The sequence below is a fragment of the Schistocerca nitens genome, chromosome 1 (genome assembly GCF_023898315.1).
Source record: "Schistocerca nitens isolate TAMUIC-IGC-003100 chromosome 1, iqSchNite1.1, whole genome shotgun sequence".
Classification (NCBI taxonomy): Eukaryota; Metazoa; Arthropoda; class Insecta; order Orthoptera; family Acrididae; genus Schistocerca; species Schistocerca nitens.
Window position 1 is genome coordinate 1,059,837,093 of NC_064614.1, and position 24,982 is coordinate 1,059,862,074.

Here is a 24,982-nt window from a genome sequence, read left to right on the forward strand (position 1 = left end):
ATGAATGTTCGGTTACTTCCCTGTGTGGCCTCTGCGAGGCGAGCATTGGAGAACGCGGCACACTGCATTTCCGGTTGGGGGCTGCACTTCCTCGAATTCTGAGGGGTTCGTACAATGGGCTTAAGCGCCTGGCGGAATGACTGACGGCGGTCGATTTTCGCCTATTGTATGCAGGGCGATACGAACTGCGAGACGTCTGAGTGTCACCACAGTTTATGTGTTTTTTTCGTTCCGGCGCGTTTGGAACGAAGACTCCTGGTACCGACTGACTGCATTGTGCTCTTGATTCTGAGAATACTTGTGGACCGTGCCCCCGTGTGCGACTGTCTGGCGCCGGATGGCCGGTGGTCTAGGCAGGTTGTTTTCGTAGCCAGTCAAATGGCAAGTTCAGTGCCCTCAGCTGAATGGCAGAGGTATGACTGGTCAACTTAAACTGAGGCTAGTTGATGTCATAATGCCCTGCTCGAAATCGGAGGGAACAGTCGTTTTGCCACAAGTGATGTTCTGAGTGGGGGCATTTTGGAATCAGCACTTAATGCTGATTCGTGGTTTTCCAGGGGAGTAGGGAGTTGAGCGATGTTGGCTTCGCTCTTGCATTGTGCGAGCAGTGGGGATTCAGGAACTGATCTTCGTCGGAGTTCGATGGTCTTGCGACTTAGTCGCACCTATTTTCGGCAAAACTTAGAATTCTTGGACAATCTTTGAGGCCATGGGTTGAAACAGAGTTGCTGCAAACCAGAGGTCGGCGCCTACATCATCAGAAAGCTGCCTACCGACGACCGGCTACAAATTTCAGGATCGGTAAAGAATTTTGCCTTCTCCACCATTGTAGGACCTATCAGTTACATACTGAAGTCCTCAGCAGCACACGCGCTCGCTGTGCCACAAGTGCACCGTACCTGTTTCTCCATGTGATCCCATGTGAGCTCTCACTACTAATCACAATACTGCTTTATAGTCGAGAGAGTAGTATTTGATTGATTACGACCTCCAGTCATTATCGTCAAGCTATTGCATCACAGAGAGTAGGAGCACTTGTTCTCGAGCCAACTCTTATTCGCATAATAGTTCGGAATACCCTATCCTTTAACCTACTGTTTGTGTCGATAATCAAATGGTTCAAATGGCTCTGAGCACTATGGGACTTAAATTCTGAGGTCATCAGTCCCCTAGAACTTAGAACTACTTAAACCTAACTAACCTAAGCACATTACACACGTCCATGCCCGAGGCAGGATTCGAACCTGCGACTGTAGCGGTCGCGCGGTTCGAGACTGAAGCGCCTAGAACCGCTCGGCAATGTGTCAATAATCATGGGCCTTTATGTTCTGGTGTACAATAAATCTCATTGTAATGTATTAGCCGCATATCATTTCGTAGATATATGCAGAATCCCATTTCCTGTTGATTATTATAATAAAGTTGTTTTTCTTCTCTGAATAAATTACGATTTTTATTAAATTATTGTGAGTGTTGCAATCCTTCTTTTACCAACTAGCAGGGTCCACCATCATTTCCCTTCGTTACCGTTGTGCCCATAATTAATTAGGTGATGGGTAAGGAGGGGGTCGAGTACATGTCTCGTTCTCATGCAAAACTCGTCAGAATACAAAGAGGTACAAACTCTTCTCCACCCTAGCACGTCGCAACCTAGCAAATATATTCCCGAAATTCCATTACTCTACATTAAATATTTATTGGTGTTGCAGTCTCTTTCTGTCGGTGTATGTCCTACTTCCGCGAAAATCGATTGGAGCCAATCATACATGGGGTATCACTATTCGAGGCGATCACTAAGGCTTGCGTTTCACCTCCAGAGCTCTGCTTCAGCGAAACGAGCAGGCCCAGAAAGACTTCGCCAGGACACCTTTCGCAACAACGCGGATGGCTCTTTACTCTGCACGTCACCAAGCTATCAGACTTCGTCGGTGTAGCGGTGTCGTGCTGGGAGGCTGGGAGACCTTGGTATAATCTGCTTCACTACTTCTTCACCACTTTGAGAGTATCGGACTTAGTGCTGGTAGTATCTGCATAAACTTACATGATTTTTCTGGTTCTTTCGTCGGGTCTGGATCAGAGAAGTGCGACCGTTGAAATTCCAAGTACTGTAATTCCGTTACAACATTTGTACGTTAACGTCTGATTAATACTCCACACTAAACGTTTGGTTCCTATTTCAGAACTCAACTTGTTCAAGTAATTCCGGAACTTTATGTCACACTTCGGCCTCTTATTTGCTCAGACTTATAAGCTTTAACTTTGTTAAACTCTGAAACTGTCTTTGTTGTTGATCACTCACATCAAGCATACCCAAGTTCGTTTCTTTGGAAGTTATCGATTGTATTACAATATAGTCTGTGGATTACGTACTCGTACTTCGTTTACAATAAAATATTTTAATGGAACGTATGATGTATTTTGGTGCGATATGTCCGTTGGAACAGTATAAATCACATCGAAAAGGTTCTGACACTGATTTTATTCCTGGCATATAAGTGACGTCAGAGTAGTACGTACAGTGGCAACTAACAACAGCAAACAACAGATGTGTATCAGACCAGTCAGTTGCGAGCAGGCAGCATTAAGTAGTGGACGTGCGGCCATGTTGTGTCACAAACTGTAATCGAACAGAGAACTGAACGTCTCTCAGTCAAGTACTCGAGAAATTATCCACAATGTTTTCAAGATGTGAAAAGCTTGTGCAAACTTCTCCACCCACACCTTGACTCCTGAACAAAACCCATTAACGCTTGGACGCATGCACGAATACGGACATTTCCTTTCTGTAAAACATCATGACGGGTGAGGAGACTTTGTGTCATCAATACGAACGTACCACAGAATGGCAATGTACAAAATAGGTCTCTGATGGTGTTCCAAGCACGATGAAGGTAATATGAGCATTCTGAGCTATCAACTCAAATGGTGGTGGGGGGGGGGGGATATGTTGAACATATACTATGTGATCAACAGTATCTGGACACCCCCAAAAACAACCGTTTTTCATATTATGTGCTTTGTGCTGCCACCTACTGCCAGGTACTCCATATCAGCGACCTCAGTAGTCTTTGGACATCATGAGAGAGCAGAATGTGGCGCTCGGCGGAAATCACGGACTTCGAGCATGGTCAAGTGATTGGTTGTCACTTGTGTCATACGTCTGTTCGCGAGATTACCACACTCCTAAACATCCCTAGGTCCACTGTTTCCGATGTGATAGTTAAGTGGAAACGTGAAGGGACACGACGTACAGCACAAAACGTAAAGGCTGACCTAGTCTGTTGACTGGCGAGATTGAAGACAGTTGAAGAGGGTCGTAATGTGTAACAGCCAGACATCTATCCAGATCATCACACAGAAAGACCAAACTGCATCAGAATCCACTGCCAGTACTATGACAGTACTATGACAGTGATAAAACTTGGATGTCATGGTCGAGAGGCAGCTGATAAACCACACATCCCGCCGGTAAATGGCAAGCGACGCCTGGCTTGGTGCAACGAGCGTAAACATTGGACAATTAAATAGTGGATAAACGTTGTTTGGAGTGACGAATCACGGCACACAATGTGGTGATCCGATGGCAGGGTGTGGGTATGGCGAATGCCTGTTGAACGTCATCTGCCAGTGTGTATAGTGCCAACAGTAAAATTCGGAGGCGGTGGTGTTATGGTGTAGAAGTGTTTTTCACGGAGGCGTCTTGCACTCCTTGTTGTTTTGCGAGGCACTATCACAGCACAGGCGTACATTGATGTTTGAAGCACCTTCTTGTTGAAGAGCAATTTGGGGAGGGCGATCTTTCAACACGATCGAGCACCTGTTCGTAATGCACGGCCTGTGGCGGAGTGGCTACAACGGCAATAACATCCCTGTAATGGACTGGCCTGCACAGAGTCCTGACCTGAGTCCTTCAGAACGCCTTCAGGATGTTTTGAAACGCCGACTTCGTGCCAGGCCTCACCGACCGACATCGATACCTCTCCACAGTGCAGCATTCCGTGACGAGTGGGCTGTCATTCACCAAGAAAACTTCCAGCAAGCTTCAAGATTAGATGAGGTCTCCGTAGTGAAGTAAGTTCCTATCGTTCATGAAATAGGGAAATTTCGAGGCGGATAAAGACATCTAGGTTTTATGACAGACGTCCCATTTAATGAATCAGACTATCTTCTTCTTTATTGACAAACGTCAGTATTAGCGTCCTTGACTTAGAAAATAATAGTGAAAAGAACTAAAAAAAGTTACGTAGATGAACGCATCTTAAGTGATGGCTGCTACAGAAGCTGCATAACTGACGGCTATTTCGTTTGTTGTTATTGTTTACGTCTCGCCTGTAAAGCATACTCATTCAACAAGTATTTCAGTAGCATGGACTCAACTACATACCTGTGATGCCAAAGACATAAAAGGATAAAAGAAAAGTAAACGAAAGCTTTCTTTCTAACATCTATAAATCCCTAGTCGCCCGGAGAGAGATCTGCAGTAAGTTTATTTCATGGTTCACATGACGGATCCCAAGCCAGCGTTATTGACAGACAGGTTGCCTGCCAGCCATTGAGCTTTATACTTATCCACTACATCGTTTATATGTTTTCCAAATATTAAAGAGCATGTACAGCTCCCTTGGGGAACTCCCGAAATTACCTCTACGTGTGTCAATTTGGTCCCATGTTTTTTGAAAACACCGATTACGTCCGGTAGTAGGTAAGCTAATTTTTTCACTAAACGTCAGTTTTGGACTGCATTGTAGTCAAGGAATATACCATAAACAAAGGCGCTGTTGTCTAAGGTGCTCCAGATCTCTTGGATGTTCGCAGCGAGGTGAGCGTTGCAACATCTCTGTTTATGGAATCCGTATTGATTTTAATAGAAGACGTTCCCCATTTTCAAGAAGCTCATAATGTGTGAATATAAAACACGTTCTGTAATTCTACAGCCAATAACGACAGGGTTATAGGTCTGTAACCTTGAAACCAAGGTTCACTTGCTCCTTTTCCAATTGCTCAGTAGCTTTCGTTGATCTAGGGACCTACGATTAACTGCCGTTAGAAGAGGAGCCGTTGTCCATATATTACTTGTCGCCTGAAAGTGTTCCTGTGTGTGAGTTATGTTCTCGAAGTATTCGAAATTTACACGCAGTAAAAACAAAAAGATAATAGAAGCTTTTGAAATGTGATGCCACAGAATAATACCGAAGATTAGAAGGCTATATCACGTAACACATGAGGAAGTACTGAATAGAAACGAGGAGAAAAGAAATTTGTGGTACAAGCCGACTAGAAGAACTGGTCGTTTGACAGAATATATTCAGACGTTAAAGATTCACCAATTTACTACTGGAAGCAAGTATGGGGGTAAAAATCGTAGAATGAGACCAAGAGATGTATAAAATAAGCAAATTCAGAAAGATGTAGGTTGCACAAGTTATTCTGAGATGATGAGGCTTGGTTTGATAGAGTATCAGGAAGACATGCATCAAAACAGTCTTCAGACTGAAGACCACAGCAGCAACAACAACAAAGATATTCCATGGCTCTCATATGGAAGTTCAGCATTTGATTAGGGCCAGTGATCTACTTATCTGTTTCGAACACGAATGTTTTCAATGCTTGCCTTGAGATATGATGGGAACAAAAGGTGTGCGAGTAATTTGTGTTACACAGTCAATGAGAGAGCTCGAGGTAGATGACTTGTTTTCGAAGCGATACATTTGGAACAAAGGGTGAAACATTGCCGAAAATCAGGGTTGTGAACGTAATTCTTTCTTGTCTGAGTAGCAGTTTTTTTATAGTATCTACAAAGGAAGAACAGCGTCACAGTACACGATGTATTCGAAAAAGCAGTGACATATTTCTCTGCGTTGCTATGCAGTCGATCTGCGCGAGCACACTGAGTAAGTAGATCAATGCTTTTTTAATTAAATAATGGGAGAGGGTAGGGAATCAATGTTTATTAACATATCGAACGTGTAACTTTTATTAATGAACTATGATCCACCTACCTTCTCTCATAATTCAGTTACAAAACATTGATCCACTTAGCCAAAGTGACAGCTTTTGCTGCCCTTCCAGATAATTCCATTTCCAAAAACATTTGATTCTATAAGAGTCATTTCAACAGCCATTTGATATGTTTTTGTGTCTCTGCAACTAAGCCATGAGACATGCCCCAACGGACGACTTGGCCGTACAGAACTAAATCACTTCACTCTAAATCTACATGTCTACATATACATTGATACTATGCAAACCTCACTTATGTGCCTTTCGGAGGGTCCATCGAGCCACCTTTACAATAATTCACTATTATTCCAATCTCTAAAAGCGCACGGGAAAAATGAACACGTGTATACGTATTACAGTGCGAGCTTTTATTTCCCTTGTTTGATTATGATGATCGTTTTTGCGTATGCAGGTCGGCATGAAGAAAATATTTTCGCATTTGGAGGAGAAAGTTTGTGACTGAAATTTTGTGAGATTCCGTCGCAACTAAAGACGCCTTAGTTTTAATGATGTCCACTTTAAATCTTCTATCATGTCAGTGACACTCTCTCCGCTATTTCACGATAATACAAAACGTGCTTACCTTCTTCGGACTTCCACGATGAACTCAGTTAATCATTTCCGCTAAGGATCCCAGACCGCGCGGTAGTACTACAAAAGACGACAGTCAAGCGTTGTGTAGGAATTCTCTGTAATAGACCAGTTATATTTTCTAGGTGTTTTGCCAGTAAAACGTAATCCAATTTACTTTGTTCGCAATATAATTCTTAGGTTGAAACGTCCCCTTTTGAACAATTTTACACGACTGTGCTTAAACTGAGGCACAATATTTTTGTTAGCGCAACGCAATCTGACTTTCAAAAAAATCCGTACAAAAGAATGGCCCTGACTAACATTAAACTATACCTTTCACAAATCTCTTACCTCACAAAAATCTTCGCTGCTCAAGCTACTGCAATACAGCGAGCGCCACTACTGCCAGCTAAATAAAAGATTCAAACTATGGAAGGCAGTAACTACTGATAGGGATAGTTAGCAAATGAAAGATATTAATAGAGAACAAACAATGTATTTACCTTGATATCATCATATATATAGCAGTTCATGACAAATTACAAAACTCCGCCATCTCTCTCCCCACATCCACCACTGCTGGCGGCTCACCTCCAACTGCCCAACGCTACGCGCTGTTCACAGCCAGCTGCCTAACACTACAATGGCGAGTATTACAACAATGCAAAGCAGCCACAGGCTGCACACAGCACAGCCAGTGATTTTCATACAGAGGTGGCGTTACCAATAAAAAAACCTAAACAGCCTACTTACATAGCCCCCATGCTCCTCACAAAAAATTTTACAAATTGGTTTGGGCAGTGCCCAATACAGATTTGAAAAAAATTTTTCATAATTACAATAACAAAGAAATCAAATGCACACACTTATTGATACAATGTTGGTCGAAAGCTAAAATTTTCTCACAGTCCATAAAGACAGTCCTGATCATTCATCACATTGCAGTATTTTTCTCAAAGTCTGAGCAGTAAAAGAAAATGCACACGGAAGTAGTGGATTTCCATGCAGCCTTGAAGAAGTAGCGTTGTCCTTCCAACGGAAAGACAGTGCTGACTCTTGACATGCTGACAGGTAATGGGCCACAACAGAGCAAACCCACCACAGAGTCAGTCGAAGTTTTGAAGAGTATTGGTGGGTAGGTCAATACAGAGCAGACCCACTGTAGTCCTGGTAGAGATTACGGTATTGGTGGGCCACCAGAGGCGCAGTCCCACTGCAGTCCTTGTAGAAATAATGGTATTGGTGGATCATCAAAGGTATAGACCCACTGTAGTCCTTGTAGAGATAATGGTACTGGTGGGTCATCAAGGATGCAGACCCACTGTAGTCCTAGTAGAGATGGCCAGCAGCCATCTGTTGTGACTGTGCAGGTGCACAATCACCATTGAAGAGTCTTGCGGCTAATATAGCAAGTCCATAAACCACCACTTGTCCACTCACAAAGTTTTTGGAATTGTCCTTAGAACCAGCAACGCTGTTATCCAGTCCCTTGCTGAATTATTAACACATGTGCAAACACTAACAGTCCCTACTTGTCACATATTGTCCATATAGTATGACCAACAGAAACGTGTGCAGTGAAATGATACTTAATTTGAAGAACTGGTGTCAATTACAATATTATAACATGAGAGTACAATTACAAAGGTACAAAATACATCATTAAAGAACATAACAATACAGATAACATTTGTAGTACAGGCTTTACAACACAATAGAAATAAACATATACATCAATGTTACAGGAATTATGACATGAGTACATACATAAAAGATCAGAATAGCTTTTGAAACATCAACTTTACACATGAGCATTAAAACAGAACATAATAAATAATATCTAAGCATATTTACAAGTTAAATAACATATTAATACCAATTATATTTGAGGATAACAGTATTCCTCATCATAGTGAATGTAGCTGAGTATTAGAAGAAAAAAATTCTATGAAACTACACAAAGACAGGAAGAAAACAAATACACAAGGGTACACAAACACATAGTGGGATAACATAAAAGGAAAGGACAGGGTTTGTTTTCAGTGTATCATTTGGTACTGCAGTCCAACGCAAAACTTCATTCTGTAGACCTTTCGTCTTATTTCAACCTTTGCTTCCACCAAAAAAAAATCCTATTCATGCATGCTTTCTGTATATATATGTTCACATATTTCTTACCTCATTATTTATTTTCCATTATCTTACTTCATCATTTATTTCCAAGAAAATCCTACCTAAACCTGTTGTCCCTAAAACCTACTTTTTTGTTCATATCCTCTTTCAAAATACCCTTTTTTTTGGCCAAAGCATTTTCTTTAAGCTTCTCAATGCATTTCTTCCAATCCATCATAGTTAGTTTCTTATATAGTCTACCCCCTCTTAAGCTAACTTAAATTTACTGAGCTCAGATGCTAAACTAAGGGACGAGGCAATGCAGCATCACATAAAACAATTAATATAAACAGGAATGAAAAAAAAACGCAGATTTGCGAAGCAAGCAGCATTAAGAAATTAGCAAAGCAATTGTAATATTACAACTAATCTAAGGCACTGTGCAGCAACAATAAAAATAAATCATTAGTAAAACTGGCTTAACAGAATAATACAAAGTCAAATTCAATAACACTATGCCTGGCAAACAGCAGCAACTTATACCTAAACATGACATAGCTCAAGCAGAAAAAATATTACAGTAAAAATGGCCATGTTTAAAACTTACGTCACATCTTAACACTAGAGTGATGCATCACAAAAACTTACTCTACGAAAAAAAATTACCAAGTAGTTGAAAAGAAAATTATGTATGCAGTTCCTGTTATTAGTCCCTTCTTATTGTTCTTTTCATTCCAAGAGCTCCTTTTTCGAAGAATGTGGGTCATAAAATAATTATTTAATAGATCTGTTGACAGAAAGTGTTCACATTAGCAAATGAATTTTTTTTTATAAAACCCATGCTGCAACACAGCTGGAAACTAGATATCAAATGAAATAAGCAACTATGTACAAAGCAAAGCATAAGAACATCGTTCAATAGCCATGTGGCATTTCATAAGTAGTAAAAAAATATCTCATCTAGAAAGACAGTAGTCATAATCAGGTGTGTAGACAAACTATTTCTTGTCATTTCATTAGGCATTTCAGTAAATATCAGAAAGTACGATATGTTTCCAAGTAATGAGCGTGTCGCAGTTGCGATGCTTTCTACAAAGGAACGTCAATAGCGAGGATAATGGCCTCCCCTTTTTTTTTCTTCTTCTCCACCTGCGCCACACACTAATGGCTTTTTCTCAAGGCGGCTGGCACACCTGGCCGCTCACAACGAATTACTTCACGGTCACTTACCTTTCTTAACGAAATATTTACGACAGCAGTTTTCGCTACAGCAACAGTCTCGATTTTTTTCCTTGTAGTTTGTGTAATTAGTGTAGCTTTTGTTTATTGCCAGCGCATGATTATAGAGAGAATTTCCTTTGTAGTTGTAGTTTTTCATTGTTGTACAGTAAAACAGTTGTGGCATGCATGTAGATTTGCACCAAGTATTTCGCAGCTGCAATTAATTAGATATTATTTTCAGTGTTATGTTAATGTGTTCTCTTATTTTTGCTCTTCAAATTGTGTTTTTCTGTGTTGTTGTGTGAAATACTGTGACAATAATGGCGTGTGAAAAACGTAATACTAGGCTCCAAAGTAAACTGCGAAATGACAGTGAAAACGAAAGCAGTGTGTTAGCGCCACCGAGTAATGAATTAACTGATGTTCAAAGTAATAATTTGGTAATTGTGCATAGGGAAATGGAGCGGGCGGCAAACAATGGCGTGGACAGTGAAACAATTAGTGAGCAGGGAAGCATTATCGATCGATCGGTCGGCAATAGCTCGCCTCAGGAATCCGAAATGACAGGACACAATTTAGCAAATACTGTAGATTCAGGTTTTGCGTCCTCACCGTTTTCTCAAATAAGTCAAGACACAGTTTCTGCTTGTCAAAATGTAAATGTTGCCGGTGCAAATGCACTGCCGAAAAGCATAGAGGGACAGATTCCAGACACTAATACATTATTATTGCAATTAATGCAACAAATGGAACAAAATCAGAGACAAACACAGCAAAAGCTTCAAAAGTTAGACATAATGGAACAAAATCTTCAAAAGTTAGACACAGTGGAACAAAATCTTAAAAAGTTAGACTCATTGGAGCAAACGCTTGAACAAACACGTGAAGATTTAACTACTGAGTTACATAACATCGAATCGAAAGGTCAAAAAGTCTGTAATGACGTAAAAACACAAATTTGTCAGCGTATCCAACCTATTTTTTCGCGGTATGAAAATGCATTACAGAATCACGAAGCAGCCATAAAAGAACTGCAAACCATTGTTCATGAAAATCATGAGACCTTGTCGGCTAAAATTGACTCAGTTGCATCTACCGATTCGGTTACGCAACTTGCAAAAACTCAAGAAAACTTATAGGACACAGTAGATTCGATTTCAACACAAATGGACACTCTGAAACTTGGTTCAGAAAAACACACTGAGGAAATGTGTTCACTATCGGAGAAAGTAGCCGAACTTTCGGATCAGTTCACTAACTTATCTACGAAGGTAGATGATAATCTGAATGACACAAAACCGGTAGCCTTTAATGACACAGAAGAGTGCGAACAAATTAGGAAATTCAAACAAAATCAGAATCAAATAAATACGCAACACCAAAGAGAAATCCGGGAAGTACAAGATCAGCTGACACAAGTAATACAAGAATTACGTATTTCAGAGGACACTCGCGCCCCAATATGGGAAGAGGGACATAGAAATGCGGAACAGCCACAAAATAATAACACAGCGCATTTCGGAAATTATGAAAGAAATTGGCAAGGCACACCGAATTTTGAGATGGAATCACAGAAACAACGTAACAATGACCGATATGCGACTCGCCGACACGATGATTTTGACTATAAGCTGTTCATTACTACACGTAAATTCAAAACATTTAAGAATTCTGGTAATGACATTCATCCACAAGCATGGCTCCATCAATTCTCTCATTGTTTTCCTCCCAACTGGTCGTTAGAGCACAGATTAGAATTTATGTGTGGCTACTTAGAGAATGAACCAGCTGTAAGAATGTGATCGGTCATTCACGATTGTCACAGTGAAGGAGATTTTTATCATGCCTACCTCTCAGCATATTGGTCTCAAGCCACACAAGACTGAGTAAAACATAGCATCATAATGATGAAACGTTTCGAACAATCTGAATTTTCCAGTATTATGAAACATTTTGAAGACATGTTGCGTAAGAATCAATATCTTTCAAACCCATACAGCCCCTCAGAACTCATCCAAATTTGCTTAATCAAATTACCTGAACATTTACGGCATATTATTTTAGCAGGACGTTGCAAAGACGACATTGAAGCTATTCAGGGACTGTTACAAGTACTGGAAATTGACACTGACAATCGCGGAACGCGAGAACAGGAGCACAACAATTACAGGTCACATCTGTCACAATTCCGCGATGACAGAAATAATACACGACAAGGCTATTCTTATAACGTAAATCGTGACCAAAACAGACACCACCCGTATGACAACCGTTGGCAGAGTAGTAATAATTACAGGGAAAGATCACCTCTCCGCGGTAATGACTATTACAGAGACAATCAGAGAAACAGACAATATGGGAACCAAAATAATTATTATTACGGGAGACAGAATAACTTTAGACGCAACGGTCCAGCGCGCAGTTACGATTCAGGGAGAAATTCTCCACCACATGACCGACAAACAAGAAACTATGTCAACTACCGACATACCGACAGACCTGAATTTCATCAGAACTGGCGGGATTTAAACAGGGCAGGGCCCTCTCGTCACAGTGAATTTGTAGAAGTTAGGTCTCCAAATCTCAACAACGACGCGCGCCAACAAAGAGACAGACAATGACTCGCACAGCAGGCAGCCGCGTGCGCCCGCTGGCTCCGAGAAAAATAACATAAGACGCTAGCCTTGAGAAAAATTTTAGCATTCTTTACCGACGTATACAACATGATAATTGCTTTGAAGTTGAAACTCTGCGTTCTAGGAAGAGCGAAGGTTTACACCACATTTCACACGTAAAACCGTTTATTGAGAGATAATGTGCTTTTTTAATTTGAGATTTTAATGCAACATTTTGGTTTACTTGAAAATACATTCTGGATTTAAAGTACTTTCTGTGAGATACCAGATGACACAGAGGTTAGTTTATGTGACAGCTACACGATTTTATCACGACGCTACTAATGAGTGACAATTTACAATGTTGCTTTTGCGGTGTATCTGTTTTATATCTGCACAAGTTTTCTGAATTCTTCTGGAAAGTAAAACATGTTTTAGTATTTAACTTTTGTGGTATAGCTACAATGAGACAGCCTTTTCCGTGGCACAACAATACGTCACAGCACAGTACTTTCTTCATCACAACAATAAGCGTAATAACTAAGATATCTATACGCAAAGCATTTCACTTTTGTTTATCATGAGGTAACTACATTGACTTCTGCAGAACTTAGCTTTCGGAGGACGATAATTACTACACTTCCACAGAATTATCTTACAGCAAGACGCACATTTAGCGCTACAGGACACGCATTTGAGTGATTAATTTGGTACTCAAAACATTTATTTTTAAAGATATTTGAAGTACAATGATACGAAGTTTTTCCGTGATACATTTCATTCCATTGCAATAATCTGTAACACCTGAGGGTATAATTACATTAATCCTCAGGGGGGTACACGCTTACTTTGTGTACCATGTGTGTGGCAACCACAAGGAACCCTAGCTAATATGGTATTTGTTTATACAACTTTAAACATCGGTACCATATTTCTCTAACACAAATTACACAGCTATCTTGATCATTTAACTGAGAGATAAACATTTTTTTTACTGCATCAGTGACACATGTTTACGTAATTACACAGGTGGATAACTTCACACTTACGAAATTGTATTTTGTCTGTACTTCGTGAAATGTTCATATTTTTTTCGGAACCATTGTGATACTAAGAGAGCTTTGAATGATGTATTTGGTATGGGATCATGATTTTTGAAGTGCGTTTGAGGCGGATGACACTTTTGACATGAGCAGAGAATTTTTTTTAGGTTTTGAAACTATTGGAGGAAGCTACGACGATTTTGAGAGTTGACTGAGGTGTTATGATGTTATTTTTACGACGACGATGTGTATTATGCTGCTGAGGTATGTTTATGGTCAAGAAGCTGATGCTATATGAGGAATTTGATTATGCTACGTGTTTCATATGATGAAATATTAAAGAAGCGTTGACGAATATATATATATATATGTGTAATAAGGTAAGGAGTAATGAGTAGCGGTTAGGAACTCTGCCTTGTGAAGATGTATGTTGGAAACCAAGAATCGTACTTTAAGAGTTATGAAATGAAATGTGTGTATATGCGTGAATGTATCACAATGCTGACGAATATTTTTTTTGGACACTTACATTTATAGGATTTTGTTTCTACAGATTTGCAACGCTAATTCTTGACCTGTGAAATATTTTTATATGAGACTGCCACTGTAGCGCAAACTGCTGTCGTAAATATTTCCGTACGAAAGTTAACCCTCCAGCAGGCGCGTCAACTTTCATGACGCCACTAGTCGTGATGAATCTCGTGGATACATGCGACGATTTTTGTGGTTTTTTGTTTGTGTACAGGTTCTTTTTCTTTTGTTTTTGTTTTAAATTGCAGTACCTTTATTGTTACAGATTTTAAAAATACAGAAGTGAACGTCAGGCTCATTACACTTTCAAATTAACAGTAATATTTGACATTTTGTAATGGAGAAGTACATGAAATTCTTTTAAAAATTGATTTTATTATAGATACAAATAAATTATTGAACTAATCAAAGCATGTCTCTTTTTACTGATTGCCCTCTACAGAAAGACATTGTTCACAAATTATTTTTGCGTGCTTTTGCAAACAAAGATGTGTACCGCATTTTTCACATGTATACTTGCTGAGACAAGTCTTTTTTGTCTCCCTGTAGCATGACTGGCACCTTTTTCTTCTCTTGTTTTCTGATTCCAAGGATTGTTCAGCGTTTTCTTGCTCTTTTCCTTTAGGTTTGTACTTTACTAGCATTGACTTTATATTATCAGGTGGAGTCATAATAAGAGCTCTTCTTTTGAGATGATCTTGCAGTAGAGTCAGAGCCAAAGTTTTGAGGTACTCGCGCCGATTTGAGTATTTATTCTTGTTGCCCAAGAAAATTACTCTTGAGTCGATGCCTGCAATCTTCAACAGGTGGAAAAAAATCACCATAGGCCATCTTCTTGTTGACCTAACTACATTGTAGGTTGCACAGAGTTTGTCAACTACACCAACTCCAGATTTGGTGTCATTATAGTATAGAATAATTGCTGGTTTTTTCTCTAAACCTTCCGAAACCTCACTTGACGATACATGCATACTCGAAAGGAGGACTACAGTTTTCCCTTTTTCGGGACATACGACACAAGGGTTTCATTGTTGCTGTAGCTAAATACGCTATCATATTTCTGTCTACTTTTTGATGCTACGAAATTCGATGGCAGTTCCTTCTTGTTTTTTTCTAATTGTGCCTACAAACGACAGTCTCCTTTTATGCAGTTCTCTTACTAACTGCAAACTAGTGAACCAGTTATCTGCTGTAATGTTTCTACCCGTCCCATATATTGGTTCGGCAAGTCTCAGAACTACTTCTTTGGCGGAGTTGTTATTCTGAAAGGATCCGTCTGGTTGTAATCCACAATATATTTCCATGTTGTAAGTATAATAAAGCTTGGCATCACATAGGCAGAAAATTTTGATGCCATATTTAGATGGTTTGGATGGTATGAACTGGCGAAATCCACACCGGCCTCGAAATGCTGGTAGCTGCTCATCAACTGTGACGTTCTGACCGAGGGAGTAATGTGTCTTGCAGTTATTCAAACACATGGTGAACATTTCCATCACGGCTGCTAATTTGTCTGTCTTGCGCCGTTCTTGTCTTGTGGTTCCATCATCAAAACGAACACATCTTATTAGGAACAGGAAACGTTTTTCGGACATGGTCATTCTAAAAATATTCAGACCAAGGTCATCTGCTGTCCAAAAGTCGTGAATATTCTGTCGCCCACCACAGAACACACCAGCAAGGTATAACAGGCCAAGAAAGGCTTTTATTTCGATTGCGTCTGTGTCCTTGCAGTCACTCTCGCAAGCAAAGTTTCCTTTTAGATCAGCTATACGCCTGTTAGTGTTGACCACAATTAGATCTAGGATATCATTACTGATGAATAGGCACCAGCAGTCAATTTCAGTTACCATTTTCTTTGCGTCTCCAACTACCCCAGGCAGTTTGGTTAGTATATTATGAGGCCATGTCTGTGTTGCTTTCCAAGGCACTTTCCTCCATTTAGTTCCATCCTTACCTAAAATTAAAAAAATAAGTACATTACACCATTATTAGATATTGTTATTATTACATCTGAAAGCATATTTGTTGTCTTTTCTTCTCACCAAAATAGTAATGTTCATCAGTTTCCTGCGCTTCATTATTTTCCTCTTCATCAAATTCATGATCTATGTCTGAGTCTACAGATCGTGTTTCGAGTATATCTTCAGTTTCTGAATCAGTTTCTGCAAGAGCATCTTCATCTTCAATGGATACCTCGTCGTCGAGAAGAAGGCGATGTACTTCTTCCAAATCCTTAGGATTTTCTAGATCATATCGTTTACTCATTTTGAAAGAGAGTACATGTAGCTACAACGAAACGTTGCTTCATTTAGAAGACAACAACGCAACTGCCAACTTGCGTACGCTGCAAACAATGCAACAGCTGCAGTCATTAGCAGCGACAAAGCGTTACCCGAGTAGGCGTGCTGTATCTGAGAGATACAGGCGGTACACGTTTCCACACCTGACTCATTTATGACCTTGTCAGTATCGGGATAAGACTGAAATTCCTGTGAAGCAATAAGAAAGGTATGACACAAGATGCCGTGGGCTAGCAAACCGTTACCACTGTTCATTGCGGTAATATTAGAGAAAAAGTAGGTCATGTATCTCACAGATACATGCGCGACTGTCGGAGGGTTAAGTGACCACCTGCACGTAATGCGTCGCGGGCACCCACCAGGGCGACAGCCGCCCGAAAAAAAGCCATTAGCCTTCCAGCGGCACAGGTAGAAAAAAAAAGGGGAGGCCATTATCCTCGGTATTGACGTTCCTTTGTAGAAAGCATCGCAAAAACGACACGGTCGAACTTGAAAACGATGAGAAACATTTCACGGCTATTGTCGTGCTAATTGAGAGAAATGCCATATGGCTAGTGAATGACGTTTCACGCCTTGCTTTGCCCATTTTGTTTAATAACTAGTTTCTAGCTGCACTGCAGCATTGGTAAAAATAAAATTTTATAGATGTACTAATATAAATATTTTCTGTCTACAGATCCAGTAAATAATAGTTTTGTGATCTACTTCCAAGAAAACGAGGGCACATAAATAGACATTTCCCTTCACAGGAATTGCATAAATAATTTCTTTACGATTTGGTAACTTATCTGCTAGTGTAAGTTCTCGTGACGCATCACTCTAGTGTTGAGATGTGACATACATGGCCATTTTTACTGTAATATTTTTTCTGCTTGAGCTATGTCATGTTTAGGTATAAGTTGCTGCTGTTTGCCAGGCATAGTGTTATTGAATTTGACTTTGTATTATTCTGTTAAGCCAGTTTTACTAATGATTTATTTTTATTGTTTGCTGCACATTGCCTTAGATTAGTTGTAATATTACAATTGCTTTGCTAATTTCTTAATGCAACTTGCTTCGCAAATCTGCGTCTTTTTTCATTGCTGTTTATATTAATTGTTTTATGTGATGCTGCATTGCCTCGTCCATTGGTATATATATCTGAGCTCAGTAGATTTAAGTTAGCTTAAGAGGGGGTAGACTATATAAGAAACTAACTATGATGGATTGGAAGAAATGCATTGAGAAGCTTAAAGAAAATGCTTTGGCCAAAAAAAAGGGTATTTTGAAAGAGGATATGAACCAAAAAAGGTAGGGTTTAGGGACAACAGGTTTAGGTAGGATTTTCTTGGAAATAAATGATGAAGTAAGATAATGGAGAATAAATAATGAGGTAAGAAATATGTGAACCTATATATACAGAAAGCATGCTTGAATAGGATTTTTTTTGGTGGAAACAAATGTGGAAATAAGACGAAAGATCTAGGAAATGAAGTCTTGGGTTGGACTGCAGTACCAAAAGTTACTCTGAAAACGAACCCTGTCCTTTCCATTGTGTTATCCCCCTATGTGTTTGTGTACCCTTGTGTATTTGTTTTCTTCCTGTCTCTGTGTAGTTTCATAGAATTTTTTCTTCTTCTAATACTAAGCTACATTCACTATGATGAGGAATACTGTTATCCTCAAATATAATTGGTATTAATAATATGTTATTTAACTTGTAAATATGCTTATATATTATTTATTCTGTTCTGTGTTAATGCTTAGGTGTGAAGTTGATGTTTCAAAAGTTATTCTGATCTTTTATGTATGAACTTATGTCATAATTCCTGTAACATTGACGTATATGTCTATTTCTATTCTTTTGTAAAGCCTGTTTTACTACAAATGTTATCTGTATTGTTATGTTCTTTAATGATGTATTTTGTATCTTTCTAATTGTATTCTCATGTTATAAAATTGTAATTGACAGCAGTTCATCAAATTAAGTAACTTGTAAGTTACATCTCACTGCACACGTTTCTGTTGGTCATACTATATGGACAATATGTGACAAGTAGGGGCTGTTAGTGTTTGCACGTGTGTTAATAATTCAGCAAGGGACTGGATAACAGCATTGCTGGTTCTAAGGACAATTCCAAAAACTTTGTGAGTGCACAAATGGTGGTTATCGACTTGCTATATTATCCGCAAGACTCTTCAATGGTGATTGTGTACCTGCACAGTCACAACAGATGGCTGCTGGCCATCTCTACAAGGACTACAGTGGGTCTGCACCTCTGGTGGCCCACCAGTACCGTCATTTCTACAAGGACTACAGTGGGTCTACACCTTTGATGACTCACCAATACCATTATTTCCACAAGGACTGCAGTGGGTCTGCACCTCTGGTGGCCCACCAATACCGTAATCTCTACCAGGACTACAGTGGATCTGCTCTGTGATGACCTACCCACCAATACTCTTCAAAACTTCGACTGACTCTGTTGTGGGTTTGCTCTGTTATGGGCCATTACCTGTCTGCATGTCAAGAGTCAGCACTGTCTTTCTGTTGAAAGGACAACACTACTTCTTCAAGACTGCATGGAAATCCACTACTTCCATGTGCATTTTCTTTTACTGCTCAGACTTTGAGAAAAACACTGCTATTTTACTGTCATGAACGATCAGGACTGTCTTTATGGACTGTGAGAAAATTTGGGCTTTTGACCAACATTGTATCAATAAGTGTGTGCATTTGATTTCTTTGTTATTGTAATTATGAAAAATTTTTTCAAATCTGTATTGGGCACTGCCCAAACCAATTTGTAAAATTTTTTGTGGGGAGCATGGGGGCTATGTAAGTAGGCTGTTTAGGTTTTTTATTGGTAACGCCACCTCTGTATGAAAATCACTGGCTGTGCTGTGTGCAGTCTGTGGCTGCTTTGCATTGTTGTAATACTCGCCATTGTAGTGTTAGGCAGCTGGCTGTGAACAGTGTGTAGCGTTGGGCAGTTGGAGGTGAGACGCCAGCAATGGTGGATGTGGGGAGAGAGATGACGGAGTTTTGTAATTTGTCATGAACTGCTATATATATGATGATATCAAGGTAAATACATTGTTTGTTCTCTATTAATATCTTTCATTTGCTAACTATCCCTATCAGTAGTTAGTGCCCTCCATAGTTTGAATCTTTTATTTAGCTGGCAGTAGTGGCGCTCGCTGTATTGCAGTAGCTTGAGCAGCGAAGATTTTTGTGAGGTAAGTGATTTGTGAAAGGTATAGTTTAAAATTAGTCAGGGCCATTCTTTTGTAGGGAATTTTGAAAGTCAGATTGCGTTGCGCTAACAAAATATTGTGTGTCAGTTTAAGCACAGTCGTATGTAAAATTGTTCAAATGGGGACGTTTCAAGGTATTTAGATTAATTTATGAGCTTTATATTGGATTGATTTATCGTGTAACTGAAGTTTATCGGATTTTTTTTAACTCATGTGGATGACCTCACATATTTCATAATTTGGGGTCAATTTCCAATTTTCGCACCATACAGATATGTTTTCTAAATAGTTTTGCAATTTGTTTTGATCTAAATCAATCCACTTTGTAGTACTTGTTGGCATAATCACAAAATATTTCTCTCTATTCTCACTAATACACCGAAAAATCTGCGAACAAGACAATGCCTTCAGCTCTGGCGGTTTGGTTATGTCAGCGAATCATCTCACTGGCTCCGCGAAACTGACATGTTGCCAACCTCTGAGTAGCAAATAAGACCCGCCGTGACTGCTGTTGTCCCTGATGAAGACTAAGTTTGTAGAAGGCGCTCCCAGGTTTGATACTCCGAACATGTTATTGATAAGTTTAGCTACTTAACAGAAAATAACGAGCGTATGCTGGACTCCGCTTACCCTCCTAATCAGGCAAAGCTTAAACATTATCCTTGGTTGTCTTAGTAACGAGAGTAACCAGAGATTACAACATGTGTGACTTCGAATTTCTTATAATTTTTTGGACGCATATTTTTCTCAAAGGTAAGCCAACATGCAATATAATAATAATAATTTAGTGAATAATAATATCACTGAAATAAGAAAAGCTAACACTTTGATCAATGTGAATTATGTAAGTCTGCAAACGCTTAACTGTAAATCAAGACTGGATGTTTTAACATAAAGTGTAGAGAAAGCGATGTTGATAATTGGAAGTAATGTACAGACGTGTACCACAGTTAGCTTAGTTGGGCAGCGGATAACACATTCCAGATCGATGGAATAAAGTAATTCGGGTCTAGTTTAGCAGGGGATACAACCCGTCGGCTTTGACCAATGACGTCAGAATTGGCCAGAGAGCATGTATTACAAAGATGAAAGAGCTGAGAAGAATGTTCAGAAACAAAGGAATGTAGGAGAGAAAAACTGTACTTCACATATATAAGGGCCAGAAGTATTGTCACGTTAACGATATCGCGTATTTGTATCTTAGTATTTCTCCGCAAGATACAACGGAAAGAAATGAATGAAATGTATTACTAGCAAAGAATATATCACGTTACATGTATGTCAGTTGTATCTCAAAACTCTTTCGAACTGTATTGCTTAAGTGCAGTACGGGATACAAGTTCAGTGTACGTCGATTTCTTAGTTTCAACTAGCATTGCTGTCCTGTTGTTCACCTGAACTCTGTATCCCTTACTTCACTAAACCGTAAATGAAACACCGGATGCACATTAAAAGATCACTCGAAGTGTGTTGCTTAAGTACAGTACGGAATAAGAGTTTGTCGTAAGTCGATTTCTTCGTTTTCACTAGCATTACTGTCCTGTTCTTCACTTGAACGATGTATCCTCCGCTTCAGTAAACCGTAAGCGGAACACGGGATATAAATTGTAGTCCTTTCTTACGTACATATCAGTACTACTGATGACAGAAGGACCTACGTATGTAATATATGTATACCAGACTTCCGTTGACCTCTACATATGTACATTGGTAACGAAAATATGGAAATTGCAACCTGTACCACAACTGAACTACACGGAGACAAGAAGACGACACACGTAGAATTTGTATCCCGTACTTCACTATGTGGTACAGTTTTCTTGTTGCCATGGACGCTAATAGTATCCCATTCGTTACTTGAGCTATATAGCTATACGCAACATTTGTATCTTGCTCGTCAATTGACATATATAGTGTCGGTGTAAAGGCGAACTGAAGGACGGGATACAAATTTTAGTTGTGTCAGGTGTTTCGCCTGTCATATAGCAAGTACACATTCGAAAATGTCGTACTGATACTAGTGATGAGAAACGAAAGGAGATCGACAGCTGAGAAATTCCTATTACGTACTTCACAACACGAATATACACATATTGATGGAATAAAACAGTGAAATACGTCAAAATAGTGAAATACAGTGAAAGAAGCAAATGGAAAAGTGAACTCACCACACGGAAATATCGAGGAATAACCGAAGCTCGCCTAGACAGACAGTAACGAAAATTACATACCTACAAACAGACAAATCCATTCCTATAAACTAAAATAAGACAGTATAAATTGTTCTACAATAATAAACTAATGCTCCAAATTACCTCAATATCATTGCGAATAATTTTAATTTACAATGATAGCGCTTATCCGGAACACAGAACTGTTTTTGATGTGTTGGCAAAAGTGCCAACACCGTTTTTCTAGAGGAGGCCGAAATGCACGCGTTTAAATACACGCAGACTGGCGTGAGGTCTGGAACAGGACAATGTCTTGAGAATTGCAATAAAGTACGAAAATCTTGTAATACTTAACTTTAATCCACATTTGTAGAACATCTCTCTTGATGATACAGAAGTATAATAGCCATAATAACAAAGAATAATGGCGCCTTGCTAGGTCGTAGCAAATGACGTAGCTGAAGGCTATGCTAACTATCGTCTCGGCTAGTGAGAGCGTTATTGTCAGTGCACCATTCCTATGAACGTCGGCTGTACAACTGGGGGGTCTAGTGCAGCAGGGGATACAACCACCACCACCTAAAGAGAAGGCCGCGCCGCGCTCTTGTGACGTCACACAAAGCGGGCCAGGGTTGGCTTGGCGCCGCGCTTAAGGATTCGAGACGCACGGCCTGCAAATCTTTGTCAAACGGTTTTACAGAACCTGTTCCGTAAAAAATAATTAATTTCTGAAATACTTCTAGCTTTATATGGCAGCTTCATGATGAAGTGCCAATCATTTCGATAATGGTCATAACTATTGTGGTATTTCACAGATGAGTATCAAATTTGAGAACGTTGCCATCAAAAATTGGGGTCGCTATGAATTTGTGTTTGATGCATATTATACATTCTATTGCTGAGTGTGAAATACAGACGAGGTTCGGAAATTTTCGTAAAACTTTAGATCAATATCTGCTTCCAATCTCGAACAAATTGAGCATCTGCAGCAACTTCACTTCCGATCGCAACGAGCGGGAATGAAATATTCGTAACGCCTCTCATATCTCGTAAACCGCTGGAGATAACGAAACGAGATCTTGGCAAATGATACCACGCAAAGAGGAGAGTACTTTGCGTATGGTTAAAATACATAACTTTATCAATCGCGATATAGCAGAAGCTATAGTTTATAATTCTTTTTTACCGGTAATGTTAATTGCTTAAGACTTATCAATAGCCAGTGAAAACGTACGAGTGCGGGATGTAAATAATATTGCGATATACATGATAAAACAAGGTACATTTGTGAAAAATGCACTGTGATTTTCTGGACCAGACGACTATTATTTACACTCACTCGAAAAATTCTGCACTAATACAGTGTATAATATTAAATTCCTCTGCCTTCAGTATCCTAAATAAATATTCTGTAACTGTTTATAGAACGCCCTCAGGAAAGCTGAGTACATTCCCCAAGCAAACAATCACTTTTAACTCACCTTTTCTCAGAAACAAAAACAATTATTCGTTGTTATTGTAATGTAAATTTTCATGTTTGGATAGAACAACAACTCCAAAGCAAACGCATGCCAAACACAAAATAAAGTTGAACAGATGCCAACATAAATGACACACCTCAGTAAGACAGTCATGACCATCCAACTGGGAGTATGTTAAGAAAATATCCACTAAACATTCCGTGCCAAGCTGTGCCGTATGAACTAAATGACACTTGTCACTTCAATTAACCATCTGGAACATTTAAAATACCGGACAGATTAAGTAACTGGATGCGTTATTAACAAGAATGTCGTTATATGAGGCGGCTCAAGTGATACAGAACGCCATTGAAATCTGTTTGTGAAGACACCTATTCTGCATCGTAACCTGAAGTTAGGTTAGGTTGAAAGATAATTATTTGATCGTGGGTTGGCGAATGTCTAACAGGAAAAACTAACACATAGAAAAACAACACAGATATGCTTCATACAGAGAGATCGCTTTTTAAACATCAAAACAGCAATGTCAACATTCGTTAGCACTCATGCTAACTAATGCGAGACTGAAAAACAACACCCACTCACAAATAGAGAATAAAACGTATCGGTAATGCGTAACAAAATACGAACTGCAGAGAAATTTAAACACGAATAAAAAGTAACATGAGCCACAAATTTATATTTCGTTTTCAAAATCAAAATAAAGCCGCTTGAAAACGAATACTAGGCCTATTTACTGCGAACTTTTGCTCACAATTTTAGTCAAATGTATCCAAAATGCAAGATATTCCACCAGAAAAATAATAATAATTGTACTAGGTATATAGTTTTTACATACCTTCGTGTGCTCAGTGGGTTGGAAATTGTCCCGATGAATTGCTGAAAGCCATTTCCAACGCAGATTCGCATCTTTCGGAAAGGAAAACAACATTACTTTCGGTCCAGTTCCGTAATTCGCACGACACCTTGGCACACAACATTTATAAACCATGTTCACAGTAGCTTCACTACACGTAAACTCTGTAATCGCTAGTTTAAAGCACGAACATAGCACTCGATCTAACAAACGTGTAGATAAACAAACGCTTCGAAACACAACATGGTGGCCCGCTTGGAGTGACGTCACGACCTGCTATGAATTTCGCGCCGCGGCCTTGTCTCTAGGTGGTGGTGATACAACCCGTCGGCTTTGAACAATGACGTCATTCCTTAGTCATAGATCGTAATGTCTTCACTTCGAGGCATAGATAATAAAGCAGTTCTGTGTTCTAATAAGCACTATCATTAAAATAATTGAATGTTAATCTAAAAGCGATCGCTTGATATTCGGTGCATCATTAAATGTGTGATTTAATTAACTTAATTGTTTGTTTTTTATTCGTCCGGTACTTAATATTTTTCGTAATGATATTGAGGTAATGCGGATTGTGTTTTTTGGCTTTTTTTAAAAAAAATCTCACGAGATAGAATAAACTGATCCTACTTTATTCAGCAATCAATAAAAAAAACTAAACTAAAACATAACAGCTTTTGCTGTTATCTTTCCATTTCGTTTTTTTACTGATTGATTAATAAAATAGGATCAGTTTATTCTATCTCGTGAGATTTTTTTTAAAGCCAAAAAACACTTATCAGCTACTGAAGGCAGCTACAACACTACGAAGAATCGCTTCTCGGCTTCTGACAAGATATTGC

The 24,982-nt window shown here is 39.2% G+C and overlaps 1 protein-coding gene across 1 annotated transcript in view; it reads right to left on the bottom strand.

Moving 5' to 3' along the window:
* The window catches only part of LOC126226075 (uncharacterized), a 46,466-nt gene extending 30,055 nt beyond the window's left edge, over positions 1–16,411 (bottom strand). The window contains exons 1-2 of the mRNA XM_049942215.1: positions 16,141–16,411; positions 15,834–16,052 (exon numbers count right to left, since the gene is read on the bottom strand). Of these exons, the coding sequence (XP_049798172.1) occupies positions 15,834–16,052; positions 16,141–16,363 (442 nt within the window). The 5' untranslated portion in view covers positions 16,364–16,411. The remainder of the gene's footprint in view (positions 1–15,833; positions 16,053–16,140) is intronic.
* Positions 16,412–24,982: the final 8,571 nt, after the last annotated feature.